This window comes from Barbus barbus, assembly GCF_936440315.1.
Source record: "Barbus barbus genome assembly, chromosome: 24".
In the NCBI taxonomy this organism is placed as follows: domain Eukaryota; kingdom Metazoa; phylum Chordata; class Actinopteri; order Cypriniformes; family Cyprinidae; genus Barbus; species Barbus barbus.
The window spans coordinates 23280645-23296536 of record NC_136752.1 but is presented as its reverse complement, the minus strand read 5'-3'; the positions used below and the strand labels follow the sequence as shown (position 1 = coordinate 23296536).

Here is a 15892-nt window from a genome sequence, read left to right as displayed (position 1 = left end):
GCAAAACAACAAAGAAAGAAAATATTCCATAGCATGTCTGTTGCCACAGTTTCACTGTTAACTGTAAACACATTCCAACAACAGATGAGGAGAAAGTCGGTTTACTTTGAGCCCATGCTGCTCAAGTGCTAATAAATGGGTGCTAGTCTCTGCCCAGCAATCAGGAGCTCAATAAGTAATAACCATTCACCTTGGCTAGTTCCACACCATTACACCAGCACTGCTGATGACTCAGGAGACACTGCAGACGCAGCAATCACTGGCAGATTGCGGGAGGGGGAGGGACGGATGGAAGAGGGGTTGAAAAGAAAGGAGGATGAGGAGGAAAGAAGGAGAGTAGGCACAGCACGAGAAAGAAGAGAGACGGCCTGGAAAATAATACAAAAATGAAGGAAACCAAGAATTTTAGACTAATGTAGTACTGACAGCAGAATGATGAGACTCCATTACGACATTTCTGGATTAAGCTTTTCAAAGAGGAAAACTGCTGCATCTTCTCACAGCTGCAGTGTAATTGCAATGCTAGTCAACTTGAAAAAGGACTTATGTTATGGCTTCTCCATCCTGCATATACATTCGGATACATCCCTACACCTATGTTTATCCATGTCCTCCCCTGTCATTGTATCCACCAGTAGGGTAAACATACAAAGCATTTTAAAGCAGATCAGTCCACATGGCGACCATCTTGGTCTCCCTTGGGCATCTTTTTCCAGTTATTTGAGCACAGCCCCAGTCTGCATGAATGGGAAAGGATGGAAATCTGCAAAGCTGCTAAAAATAATACATTTTGCTTCTCAAATCAGACCGTATTTTTTTCAGACTGGTTCAGCTAATACTCTACAATGACTGTATGCAACACAGATGAAACACTATGTGAAGCCCCTTTGCACATACTTAAATACCTCATAAAATGGTTTGCCTAGAACAATTTTCTTTCCTGTTTTGACATATTTTTTTGTGAAACAAGATGTTTCGGTGGGAAAATATTGTAGGAATTTTGTAGGGATCTATTTTAAAAGAAAAAAATAGACAATAAGCTTAAGGAGCCAGCGGGTTGAAGGTCCAAATTGCAGTTTCAATGCAGCTTCAAAGGGCTCTACACAATCCCAATTGAGAAATAAGTGTCTTATCTAACAAAATGATTGGATGTTTTCTCAAAAAAAAAAAATTTATATACTTTTTAACCACAAATTCTCAAAGTCTTACACTAGCTCTGCGATGCGCATGCGCAACTTCACGCATTACGTAATCACGTTGGAAAGGTCATGTTTGGTTAGTTCTTCGTCTGTGTATTTCGGTTCAAAAAGCTAGGGTAGGGCGAAAAACGGCATCTTATTTTCTCCTCCAACTTTAAAATCGTCCGAGATCGTTGCTTTACGCTTTTTGTAAAGGGCGCTTGATTTTATTTACACGTTCTTCCACCTACATCACGCGTGACATTTCCACTGTGGTTAAAAAGTATATAAATTTGTATTTTTTAGAAAATGGCTGATTGTTTCACTAGATAAGAGCCTTACATTCCTCGGCTAGGATTGTGTAGAGCCTTTTGAAGCTACACTGAAACTGCAAACTGGACCTTCAACCCATTGGGTCCCATTGAAGTCCATTAAATGGAAAATGAAAATCCTGAAATGTTTTCCTCAAAAAAATTTCTTTTCGACTGAAAAAAGTCATCTTGGATGACATGAGGGTGAGTAAATTATCAGGAATTTTTATTCTGGAAGTGAACTAATCCATTCACTAAATTATTCAGCAACATTCTCTTCAAACTCTTGCTTTGCCATGATGACAGTTGACCTGAAAGGGAAAACTGGTAGTAGAAAACAATTTACAAGTGCCTCCTTAGGGCAATATTGAGAATATGACGTGCATGTGCATTTCGGCACACAACGATGTGTGAAGTCAAGCTTGAATAGCTAGATGCATTTGGTTGTATAAATGGTGAATTACATTAGCTCAAGCTCTCTGAACAACATTTAACTTGTGTTTTCAACGTGACCATACATTAGCCTTTATGGAAGTACCAAAACTTGGATTCTAACATTACGCATGGCTCTTATGCATGGTCCGCTCATATAGGGGATAGAGAATACATCACCGGTCAACCAGACATTCGCGTCATTGACCATCAAAACAGACCACAAGTGCTGCTGATAGCCTCCATACATCTGTACCGCAATAAACTTTCAGAGCACGATGTCCTCATATACCGCAAAAAACACGGCCTGTTTGATGGCTCTCTGTGATCAGGCATGCACTTTGATCTACGCCTGTGTCGTCTAGTGTTAGCGACACAGCGTCTGTGTTTATAATGAGAGCTGATGAGAGGAGCGGCTACGCTCTCAGCTATTACAGCCCATTGTTTTAGCTGATTATACCGGCTGCGTGTCTGCAGCGCTGCCAACACATCATAATCAGACAAAACAGGTGACACAAAACCGGCGAACCTACGCATGGGAAGAAATCAGTGACAACTCGCACTGTACTCTAACACCGTCTGGCCCTGATCTGCTGTCATGCAGAAATGGATGGGATGGATAGAATTCCTCCAATGCTAGTTTGCATCACCGTGATGCACGGAGAAGGTTTGGCCTGTATGGACCTTAAGAGCACTTTGTCTGGAGGTGAGTCTAATCTCTTTGTGCAAGGAGGAAATAGTACGCATATTGCTGACATGAGACTCTGGCCAAGCTCTTATCCATTACAGGCCTTAAAGGGGAGACAAGGCACTTGTGTGTTGGAGAGGCCATGTCATCCAGGATGCTTTTAATGTGCTGCCATTAAGCTAGTCAATAGGTTCCCAGATGTCCACCTCCTCAAGAATGAGATCCGCTGCTCTTTTGAAAAGTCCAGCAGTTGATTGCAGTTGAACATATGGCCGGGGATTATAACGGGTAGAAAGATTGTGATTGCATGAACTCAAAACCGAAGTAATGTGCTTGTTAGCATAATCCGATGAGAAAAACATGGGCGGACTTGTGGAACATCTTCGTATGCAGCTGTCTGAGAAAACAACATTCAAAAGGGAGAAAATCGATCCATAACACTTTCAGAACACTTTAGCTTCTTATGTTACGCTGAGAATTGCATCCATTTAATAAAGTAGGGGCATCTGACGCCTGATACAGACACTCAGTCACATACGGACTCACATGATTTCAATGTAAGAGACATTTTACATAATAGTTGGTTTACCATACAAACATGTCAGTGGAATTGCAATGGTAGTTTGGCAAAAACATGCCATATCTCAGAATGTGTTAAATACTGTAAATATTATATTATATTATGTTATGCCTGTAAGTGATGGCTAATAAAATAATAGGCAATGGTAGATGCTATTAAGGGGCTCCGGTAGGGCTGCACGATTAATCAAAATAAAAGTGAAATCACAGTGTTGCTTAAATGGCTCGCGGCTTTAAATAATTATATGTGCTGCATTTGTCAGAGTGAAGCATGGCGCTGTGTTCTTTTACACACGAGCTGCTCATGATCCAGTATTTTCAGTGTCTCAGAACGTAATGTTTTTCCAATAAAAGCTTGATGGTTTAATATTATTATTGTATTTTTTGTTGTACTGTGAAATGCTACTACTAATAGTAATAGGCTAATAATAATATTTTTCTTAAATACTGTAATATTTCACTGTAAAAAATGAGTTTTTAAGAGAAAATAGGTTTCAGCCTTCCTGTCCTTAAATATGTGTGTTTGTGATCTTCATGTTTCACATGCAGTAAGCTAAGGCTATTTCGCTATAAATTCTTCCTGTTACAAGTAAATTAGGAGATATATTAGGATACATTAAGTATTATCTTTCCTTTTCCTGAAGCTTTTGTGCACAAGCTTCTGCCTCCTCTCTCCCACTGAAAATAAACTGAAGGCCTTGTATCATCACTGTTCCTGTATAAAAATCATCCATAAACTAACCATAAGAAACAAACTAACAATAAGCAACGTTATGCATTCAGAGAAAAAGAGGGAAAGCAAGAGAAAACAGAAATTTGCCTAAATGCATGCGTTTATTTATTTACCCCTAGATTAATATGAAGAGTTCTTTTCATGGCATGTGTTTGTGCAGGAACGCTTTTGCACGACCACATGCGGGAATGCTCGCTATTCAGGACCCTCTCTCGTGACACTGTAAAAGCTTTGGACTGCCTCAAAGAGAGAGAAAGGCCTTATTCACTAGCAGAGAAAAGGACAAAGCATTTCAGCATGTCCCACAGGGACGGGCTGAAGCGGCAGTTTGTTAATAACACAGCTTAGTAGTGCAATAAAACCCACTCAGCTAAAGAATCATTAGAAAATAGCCCAAGTCCCTTTAATTGTAAATCACCTTTAAGAAGTGCCGAGAGAGTCATCGCTCAGCACGTCCAATGAATAAAGGAAAAATCCATTAGCTGGCAACTATTTTATAGGAAATAGAAAATTCCACAACAAAAGCCTGAGCAGAGGAGGAGGCGGTCAGGCCGAGCGGATGATGAGGGCGTGAGAGTTGTGTGCGGGGAGGGATGGTATTCTCAGCAGGCAACCTGGCATGTGCCAACCACTCGTGTGTCAGCCCTGCATGCATCCTTCTCCCGGTCAGGGGGCCTGATTTGGGACAGGACCTCCAGGGACACCCCGGTCTGCATGGAATGGCCACAGAAAGCTTATTAGAAGTAAACAGACTGTTCTCTAATATGCCAGCCTGGGGATGTAAACAAACACATATAAATACACTCACTAAGGCTGGTGTGGACTGAATGCTGATTATTTCATGACTACGCAAAGAGAGGGATTATATTTGGTGGATTCGAATGAAATATTCAGCTTTTACTCACGTACAGCTATCTATCTGCTGTCGTATGAGAAAAACACTCAGCATCTACATTGATTTAAGTCTCACAGTAAGAATTACATGAATTTTGTTGTGTCTAATTCACTAAAAAGAACCGGCTCATAGGAGTCATTGTTGGGGAGTTGAACTATATTGGTTATGTTGTATGCTTCTGACTTTGTTCAACAGTCGGACTAAAAAGAACCGATTCTTAATGATTTTTCTTAAAAATCTTCAGAATTAATTTGGCAGTCAGATTACCCTGGTTGTGTTTTTAACTCACTAAAAAGAACCAACTTAAGAGTCATTTGTTCAATAGTCGGTTTCTGAGTTGGCTATGTTTCAGAGTCGCTAAAAAGAACTGATTCTTCAGAATGACTTTTTCTTAAGAATCTTAACAATCAGTTCGGCAGTTGGACTAGACTGGTTGTGTTGTATGGTTTTGACTCACTAAAAAGAACTGATTATTAAGAATGGTTTTTTTTAAGAATCAGTACGACAGTCAGACTTTTGTCTCACTAAAAACAAGCACCTCAAGTCACGTTCGTTCAATAGTCAGACTACACTGGTTGTGTATGTTTCTGAGTCACAAAAAGAACTCATAAGACTCATATTTGTTTGGCAGTCGGATTACAGATTTTGCATGGTATGCTTCTGACTCACAAAAAAAAATTGATTCTTAAGCTTTTTTTTTTTTAGGAATCTGTTCGGCAGTTGGACGACATTGGTTGCACTGCATGTTGTTGATTCATTAAAAAGAGCCGAGAGTTAATCGTTTGTCGTTTGGCACTAAAAAGTCTCCAAAGAGAAAAGCATCAGATACTTAGAAATAATTTTAAGTCAGACCACACTGGTTGCGCTCTATGTTTTTGACTCACTAAAAAGAATTGATTCTTAAGAATAATTTCTGTTTGGTATTCGGACTACACTGGTTGCATTTTTTGACTGACTAAAAAGAAGCAACTCATACGAGTCATTAATTTGACAGAAGAATGCACATGCAAACATCATTAGGCCTTTGTAAATAAATTGACCTTTGTAAATCTCATTTACCCTTCATGATAAAAGCATCAAATTAGAAGAAATCCTCAGAAGTTAACAAGAATCAAAATCAGAAGCCACAAATATATACTGTAATCTAAAAACAACTGGTGAAGAAAGAGGCCACTTTTATTTGATCTGTTTGGTGTAAATGTTAGTGCAGCAAGACGAATGCACGTTTGAAGTCAAGAGCAAGATTGTTTAAGTTTGTGGCTATGTCATTACTGTAAGCTAAAGATGAAAGAATCAGATTCGATTTTTTTCTTGTTTTCTCTTATCCTCCTACTTGCCATTGTGTGGCGCAGCTGAAACCGTGAATAAAAGATGTGTGCATGTAGCAGTCAGCTGCTTTCCTCTGCCAAAATAATGGGCAGCTCAGCGCCGGCTGTTTTACCTGCAATTAAGGGAGCTAAAAAGATAATTGTCTTAAAAGCATAAGTCAGTTGCATAAGGTGATACTCCTCCTTCGTTGGGGTGTGCTGAAGACGCCATATTCCATTATCTCTTTGATATATGACACTCTTGTCTGCCAAAAGGATACCCAGCAAACTGAGCTGTCGGAGAAATGTAGTAAATATCCTAAAGCCTGTGCAATAATATTACATTTACTGTACTACACCACAGTATTACACCAAATAAATACATCATAAGCAATATCATATATACCTGCTGATCCAAATACCCTTTTCTGTTCTTTTTCCTTTTTTTGTGTATAAAGTGCTATTAAAAATAGGTAATTGTGCATTTTTAGGGGTGGAAATCGGCCATGTCAAATCTTACCAAGGGCACCAACACTAAAAGTATCATCATTATTTTTTTTTAAATCTTATTTACCTAAAACTTACTGGTTTCTACAACAATATTAAGCAGCAAAAACTGTTTTCAACATTGATAAAAATAAGAAAAGTTTATTGATCAACAAATCAGTGTATTAGATTGATTCCTGAAGGATCATGTGACACTGAAGACTGGAGTATCACTGAAATAAAATACATTATAAAATATATTAAAATACAAAACAAATTTTAAATTGTAATATTATTTCATATTATTAAATTTTGTCTGTATTTTTTATAAAATAAATGCAGACTTTGTAATTATTTCAAACTTTTGACCGGTAGTGTAATTTATAAATAATAATATATCAATTATATAGCCCACTACTAGCCAATACTACTGGAACAAATGAGAACTGAAGAAAATAAAGAACTTAAACATGCATTGAAGTCTAAAGTTTTTGCACGGCCCACCATCGCCTATACAAAAGTGTCAATAAACAAGAGTTTTCTTGAAGTGGAAAGAACATGCACTGGTGTGAGAACATGCACGTACTGTTCCCAACGGTGCTTGCGTTCTCCACCCCCTCTCTCAGCCAGCTAAGCACTTTCTCACACAGTAATATCCTGCAAGAAGGTCCAGCTGTGCTTTCATCTGCTGATTTCATTAGGCAGAGTAGGTAGATATCAAGGATTGCATTATGCTTTCCTGTAATTCAATTCCCAGTGTTCCCAGCCGACACGTTCTTTGCATTTGCGAAGACACTTCAGCCTCCCACTCCTACGTAACTTACCTATACACCAGCACATTTAAAGCAATTTCCATCTAGGGGGGGCTCAAGTCTGATTGGAAAGCTATTTATAGCGCTCGTGAACAACGATACAGTTTGACATCGATGCTCCAGGTGGGCAACTTCCATGGGGTTTGATTGCCAGCATGGGAGCATCATCCTGCATTTAAACTCCTCGGCCACAGGGCCGTGATGACGCTGGCGATCTGCAGGGCCGGGCCTTTGAAATAGCTGATATTCAAAAGGAGGGGGAACATCTAAAGACAAGGCCCATGAAAAATTAATGCAAAGGTGCCAAGTCATTTCCATGCGGCCACACTGTAGCGGTCCACTCGTGAGACTAGAACATTTTTGACAGGTCAGCCAGGCGGAACAGAGCAGTGCAGGCATGTGGTCCACTAAGGACTTGGAGAGAGCGCAGGACATGCTGATTCCTCTGCCTGTCAGACTGTCCAGAGGTGGCCTGCCACTTTCAGAAGACGTCCAGGAGTGAACAGAGATCGACGCAAGAGCAAGAGCAGGCAAAATATCACCATTACCCTCATTTAAGTGATTAGCTCACCCAGAAATGAAAATTCTGTCATCATTTAGGAAGCCGTATGTCATTCCAGTATGGGTTATATGACTTTCTTTCTTCCCTGGAACAAAAAAAGAGATTTAGGCAGTATATTCCTGCTGTTTTTCCACCCTTATAAATGAAAGCTCCAGAAATGACAAGAAAGATTAATGAAAGTGTATTCCAAGTCTTCAGAAACCATTTAGCTTTGTGAAAAAGACCAAAATTCATATCTATTTTATAAACGCATGGTAGATCTTTTTGAGAACAATTCAATCTTCAATTTATCTGGTGACATATGCCATCATTTTTGATTGCAACACATCTCAAAATCCAATCAACAACCAACATAAAACAAGAGCAAAAAAACGAAAACACACAACTATATTTCTTTCTTTTTCGATAATAGAGTTATACTTTATAGTCCTTTTGCAAGGAAATTTGTCTTTGACTCACTGCAGTGATACACAACACAGCGCTAACAACTGACACCATAATTTAAAAAAGCTATTCTGAATACATTATACCAACAACTACATCTTACTATTTAAAATAGTAATAGATACTAATACAAATTATTTTTCACATAGTGTAACCCTATAATGCTTCCCTGATGGTAGTATAGGCTAATTGATGAACTGTGGCTAAAACATGGCTTGAATCAGTCACTATTCTTTGAGTATTCTTAAAAACAAAATATTAAATGGTTTTAATCTGCTACACTCAGATGTACATCACAATACAAAGAAAATAAGATATGTCACTACTTCAGTTTCACTGTGACTTTAAATCCTTAGTACTGGTGGGACATCTTCATGTGCCACATTCAAATATGCTAACACAAACGTTACGAGCTACAGCAATCTGTTCGTCACACATAACTATCATATAGCTTAAGAAGACTTCAGAAAAATATAGTACACGAGTCATATGGACTACTTTTATGGTGTTTTTGTCATTTTTGGAGCTTGACAGCACTTTAGTAGTCTTCTTTGCATTCCACAGAAGAAATAAAACATGAGACTTGAGACAGAATTTTTGCATGAACTATCACTTTAACAACCAAAGTATCAAGTAGCTTGAGAGGTGGCCATACTGCAATCAATGAATCAATCAATATACAATGCAGTTCGTCATCAGCCACAATCATTTCTGCTTAAACAGAGCAGAAAAACTTGAGAACCCATCTCAATGACTCTATATGTTTACATGTGGGTTTGTGATATTGGGATGTGACAGCCAGCATAAAAAAACATTTTTTGAAAAGGGACGTTTGAACACACTGAAAGAGGGAGAGAGTGTGAAGGATAGACAGAGGGAGAGAGAGAGAGAGAGAGAGATCCGCATTGGATCAAAAGTAATTATTCACAACAGGAGGCTGCAGAGTTAATTCAACCAATCAGAAGGAGGGTGGAGGGAAGGCTAGAGAGAATGAGAACGACAGAGATTGTAGAGAATGGAAGAGGCAAAATCAGAAAGAGAAACCGCATCAAATACAAAGCTATATTTACGTGGATAATGTGTTCCTCATACTTCATCTTCAGCTGTGGAATGAAAGTGTTCATTCCAGTTCATTTGATATTGTCACCATTGGCAACAGCATGTAGTCAACTACAAACACAAGGACTGCCAAGAGACTATCATTTTGTAAAATCCCCAACTTAATCACTTCCTTTGTCATGGTGATTAAACAAGGCTGTTCGGAAATGGAACACTAGTGTATTGCTTGTGGCATACTGCATAGTATATACTGTATACCGCCCACTATTTTGTAAACATGAATGTGAAACAGTACAGTGTGCCATGACAATCACTGCAACAGTAGTATGCTTAAATGACATGCCATATGACTCCTCTATATATTGGATGTTTAATAGAGTACTGTAGATGTAGTCAGGTCATTCCAATGCAACTTTGCACACTGTACATATTGCAAAAATGGTTTGAGTAGTATGATAATATGCCATTTTGAACACATCCAGAACTTAATTATGAATTAGCTGCACTTTGAATCTTTAACCTCTTTTGCTATGTTATATCTCATCAACAATTAATGATGCAATGCATTGTTTTCCATAAAAATAGTGTTAGTAGTTTAGTACCATGCAATCTTGAACCCATTCAGAGCTTTATGAATCAGCTCAATAATGTGTGATGATTGATATTGAATCTTCAAGACTTTATGCCATTTTTACTCATCTCATCAACACTAATTAATGGTGCATACTGTGTACAGTGTACATACTGCAAAAAAGTATTAGTAGTGCACTGTATTACTATGAAATTTTGAACACATCCACAGCCTTATGAATCAGCTTATTACTGTGTGACAATTCAATTAAAATCTTCAAGACACTGTCTTTTTTAAAACATCTCATCAACACTAATTAATGGTGCAAACTGTGCGCAGTGTACAAACCTTTGCATACTGCAAAAACAGTATGGTAGCCATTTCAAACACTTCCAGAGACTCATTATTAATCAGCTGCTAAATGAATCTTTAAACCTTTATGCAAAGTCTCTCAACAACACAAATTAATGTTGAATACTATGTCCAGTGCACATTGTTTTACATACTGCAAAAAATAGTATTAGTAGTGTAGTACTATGCACTTTTGAATGCTTCCAGAGCCTTATGAATCAGCATAAGACTGTGTAGCCAACCATATCTCATTAACCCTAATTGTTGCATACTGTGTGTATATACCTTGGCATACTGCAAAAGCAGTAGTATAGTAGTACACCATTTCAAACACACCCAGAGCCGATTCAATTTGAATCTTCAAGTCTTTATGCTATTTTTGTACATCTTCTGACCACTAATTAAAGAAAAAGCACATAAATCATAGTAGGACAGTATGTTTCCGACATTATTACCCAATTTGCTTCAACCACAGAACGTTTCATACTGGAAGTCCTCTTAAAACAGCAGCCTAGACGCTACTGTGATCAGTGGAACTGACGACTCTTGTACTGCAACACAGGGCATGTGCAACAGACGGGGTTTTAGCCTCCTGCTCCTATTCTATCATTATAAAGGAAGACAGGATCACTAATGAGCCGGTAACGGGTAGACGTGTGGCCACAGAGGTGAAGGAGTGAGAAAGAACTCTTTGTGAGTGAAAAGGCTTCCTTCTCCCTTCATCTTGCGATTATGTGTCAACATCAAACATGGCGACTAGCGCTCAACACACCTGCCCGTCAGTGCAGTCCTTTGGAGCTAAGATTAAAGGGGGTTTTGCTCACCAGAGGTAAAAACAGCGAAATGAAACGCACTGTAGGACCCAGAACACATCATATCTTTAATTCCTTCAGTTCTTTGTTCAGACAAACAGGTGGACTGTTGCATCCTCTGAGCAAAGCGAGCGAGTCTTTTTACAACCTGCATTAGGAATCCAAACACATTTTCAAAAAGAATTATTTTGATCTCTTGAAACAACCCTTCAAGCTGTGAGATTTGGAATTTATCATACACACAGAAAGACGTGCCAAATCCACCAACTCAACGCAGCGATATTCATTTGCTGTCTTCTTGGACTCAACTGTTCTAAGCCATTCCAACTTCCTCCATGTTGCACAAAGAGAGATAAATCACAGCTTTAACAATGAAGATGATGTTACTGGGCCTATAAAATACAAATAACAGTGTCGGAATAATCCCAATCAGTTAGCGAGACAGAAATTTCAAAGGCTATTTCACATGCCTGTCAGCACCACCAAAAGTGGGCATCTCAAATGCATGTTATTGATCTTATTGAACGAATCATCTATGCTTATGATTCATTTTTTGAAATAATATTTTGAGCTCTTCCTTTTCTTACAATTGACTGCAAGCTCACATCTGCCTCCATCCAATCAACAATGGATAGAACCAAATCCTGCCCTACACTTTTTTTTTTTTTTGATAATCTCTTTTGAATCACAGATCTTTCACTACTTCCATTACATCGCAACTTTAAAGAAATACAAACTAAGATTTGTCAAATAATCTGTGACAGGCTGTCAATTAGAACAGACACAAACCATCTTACTGGACAATGCATTCTGGTGGTGCAAAAGCATATCATTTGAGTCTACTTTTTTAGCAATACAACAGCAGATGAACTTGTATCTCAACATAAACAGTACCTTTTTGGTGTTATTGCTATATGTTATTGTTTGTTAAGGACAATAGCTAAAAATTTAAATTGGCAGACAATAGTAATCCTCGACAATGTTCTTAAAGAGATTTCCCCCAAAAATAAAAATAATTTTGTTCCAAACCCAAACAACATTGGCGATCACTGACTTCCATTATATGGACAAAAAACGTATACATTTCTCAAAATATCTTCTTTTGGGGTCCATAGAATACAGAAAGTCATACAGATTTGTACTGTAATGAAATGAAGGCGAGTCAATGATGATTGACTTTTCATTTTTGGATGGACTAACCCTTGTTTTTATATTATAGTGTTTCTCCTGATGACTTGCCTATAGACTTCCATTGAAAATTAAACAGTGCACAATTTTTACAAGCTGATGAAAAAGTCTAAATAATTTTCTACTAATAGAGCTTAGCTTTTGAACCCAGCTTGCTCCTTTCTCATACTGATAAAGTGCGAGCCCATTCAAGACCTTGGAATGATTCATATTCCTTATTTAAGTCCAAATCTGTCGTAAAATATTACACAATCATTAAGCCAGTACATAAGCCAACCACTATCTTTTGTAAATCAGTGACAAGACAGACAGGTCAGATGACTGCTGAAAGCAATACAAGTCCTGTATGTTGACAGAGGTGTTCTTGAGCAGGGCAAAGAGCACTGTGGGAGACAGAGGGAGTGTGTAACAGGCTTTTTAAATGATCTACTTAATCACATCATACCTGCAGGTCTTCCTTTTCTCTACACATTAGGGTTTGAAGGTCAATTACATTTACATTTATGCATTTGGCAGACACTTTTATCCAGAATGTGCATTTATCAGTATGTGGTTTCGCTGGGAGTCAAAACCATGATCTTAGCCTTGAGTTAACCTAAAGAACATCACATTTTTTAACAGCAAATCAGCATAGAGAAAGACAAATCTAAATGATACTTTTAGAAGTATAAAGGAGGCTAGATTCTCAAGCTATTAACTGAGTTAAAGTGGGTCAACGTGCACAACGATTCACCAAAAACTCCACACTGCTTCTCTGCAAGCATTAAAAGGTTTCAAAAAACTGTATTGCTGAGAAAAGCCCTGCAAACATATCAGGTTTTCTATTATCTGCAAAGGAAGTTATGAATAATTTACAGCCACTGTAACACATGCATGGTTGGACTGTTCTACTTGTTCACTTAGCCAGGAAAAACCTCAAGACCTCACAAAAAAAAAAAAAAAAAAAGTACCCTCGAGGAATTTAGTTCTAACTACTGATTAATAGCTGATGCAAGTAAGTTTGAATACTGAATATATACTGTACAACACTGTTAAAATTCTTATGCTTACCAATGCTGCATTTATTTGACAAATAATACAGTAAAAACAGTAATATTGTGAAATATGTTTTCTATTTTACAACTGCATTCTATTTTAATGTTTTAAAATTAAGTTTATTTCTTTTGTGGACAGATGAATTTTCAGCAGCCATTACTCTAGTCTTCAGGGTCATATGATCCTTCAGATATGCTGAATATGCAGATGTGGTGCTCAAAGTATAAAATCTTACTGATTCCAAACATCTGAATGGTAGTTTACATAAATGTTACATTTTCCAGTATTAAAGATTTGAACGTCCTTTTGTCTAATCAATGTTGTGTGTTCTAAATAAACAGGTAAGTGTTGTGTAGAGCAGTTTTCCAACCAGTCTTTCTGAATTCTGTCCATTTGCACTTCTTTTTTGTACTTTAATTGGTTTACCTGAGGTACTTTTTGCTTTGCAGTAGTGATAGTATTTCACTTTACATTATAAAAAAAAATATCTAATCTATAGATAAGCTTTAAATGAACATATTCCAAAACTAGACAATTAGGGTTGTTAATTTAGATCTATCCAGGTGGTATATGAATAATCTTGTTGATAATTAATAATTATTTTTTAACGAATGGAAAGCAATGGAGCGATTCCAACTGGGCTTGCAGTTGCCCAAGCAGCTGTTCTGAGACGCTGGTGGCAAAAAGAAAACAAAAAGTTTCTACTTCATAAAACAAATCAGAAATGGCATGCAGAACAGTGAATTTGGATTCATCTTCAAAGGTCAGAAATACTGGTGATTAAAAATTCAATTTCCACATGTTTAAAATTCCACCAAAGAGAGTTTAGGCCTTTGCATGTTTTGAGTATTGATGGAAAGCTGAAAGGCCTTTCAGAAAACCATAATATCAAACTATAATGCCAAACATCATAATGCACCTGCTCTATCAGCCATGGACACCTGTCTTGTGATGAAACGCATCTGGCAAATTCATCCTGGCACAGAATCAACAAAATCTCTCTCTGTCTCTTCTCTGTTCTTGCCCTTTTCACAGTTATTAACTGGACGCCTGTCGATGCAGCCAGAATCCTAGTGCAATAGCAATAAGCAATGCCAATGTGTAGCTGTGTGAGACAAAAAGCAGTATATTAGAATAAAAGTTGGTGAGAGGATGCTATAAAGTCAGCATGTATAAAGTGGCATGTACCAAACATAGTTGTATGAAAAACGAATCAGTAGAAAACGGTGTCTCTAGAGGAAATCATACTCACTTCATACAAACCAATAATAAATCATACAAACCAATAATAACAACTCACCGTTCTAACAGTGTCTCATCTGCATCAAGGAAGCCAACTGAGAAAAAATTCTAAACTTAATGACTATCAAGTGTTCTTTATTAATAAGGGATAATACAGAATTATTTGGCTTGAAAGAGACGCCACTTACAGATGTTAGGAAAATCAACATCCAGGCCTTTGTACTCCAGATGTTTGTTGACCGCAAGCTTTTGAGCACCAAAATGGCTGACCAACAATTCATCTCCTTGCAGAGCATCAACTTCCCTCATAGTTAGAAGACTGGAATATCACCTGCAAACAAAACAGTCTCTTTATGCCCTCACTGATCTTAGCATCTTAGTCTTCTGGAGACACACCTCAAAGAAAGCAGACTGTTGCTGAGGACACTTGGAAAGTCACCTAACTTCTTCTTCCAATACAAAAACATCCATTTCCCACTTGCAGCAATGAATGCAGCATCTTGGTTCTGGCCCTTAGTTTTAGAAGTTCTGAAAATAAAAACAAAACTTTGTAGTCCAGTCGTAGAGGTGCAAACTTTTCTTTGGCACTTGCTGTTTGTAGTTCCAGGGATAGTAAAGCCAAGTCAGATGCATCTTCATTTGCGGTTAAGATAACAAAGACCCCTGAAGACGCATGGTCATCTCTTGGCGCAAATAACTTCAAAAGTCCAGTCCAAGAAAACGGGGACCGCACAATTCTTCCAGAATTGTCAAAATACGGCTCATTGATTACAATGTGGCCCCCTTTGCCCCAGCTTCCTATGAAATATAATGCCGTTTTCTTTTTAGATTTAGTTTTTTAGCACTGAAGCTGAGCTCCTGCACTCAGGGTATTTTTGATTTCCTTTGCGCTAAAGCTGAGCAAACAGACAAAGGGAGCTGCGATAGAACCCTGCCAAGTCTCGCCTGGGTTTTTTCTCTTCTCTTCCATTCCTCTCCCTCTCCGTGCTCCCGCACTCCCGGCATGGCAACTTTCCCGAGAAACCCTGGCGGAGCTCCAGCCTGTGTCTGCTTGTCTGGGCCCCCCTCCTCCCCCCGAAAAAGCGCCAATTTAGGCAAATTGATCAAAACGAATCTCAAATTAATTTCTCTTCTCTGCCATTCCCTGCCACTTTCATCCAGATTCGGTCCCCCCTCCTCCCTCGCCAGATGCACAGACGTGAGGACA

General features: G+C 38.3%; 1 protein-coding gene across 2 annotated transcripts in view; it reads right to left on the bottom strand.

The window, feature by feature from the left end:
• The window catches only part of LOC306844332 (mitochondrial peptide methionine sulfoxide reductase-like), a 64438-nt gene that overhangs the window by 44965 nt on the left and 3581 nt on the right, over positions 1-15892 (bottom strand). Inside the window, exons 1-2 of one of the 2 annotated variants that reach the window (XM_079376378.1) lie at positions 14874-15016; positions 14363-14548 (exon numbers count right to left, since the gene is read on the bottom strand). The exons of the other annotated variant lie outside the window; for it this stretch is intronic. Coding sequence (XP_079232504.1) covers positions 14363-14405 — 43 coding nt within the window. The 5' untranslated portion in view covers positions 14406-14548; positions 14874-15016. Of the gene's footprint in view, positions 1-14362; positions 14549-14873; positions 15017-15892 lie in introns of those variants that run through there. 2 annotated transcript variants of the gene reach the window in all.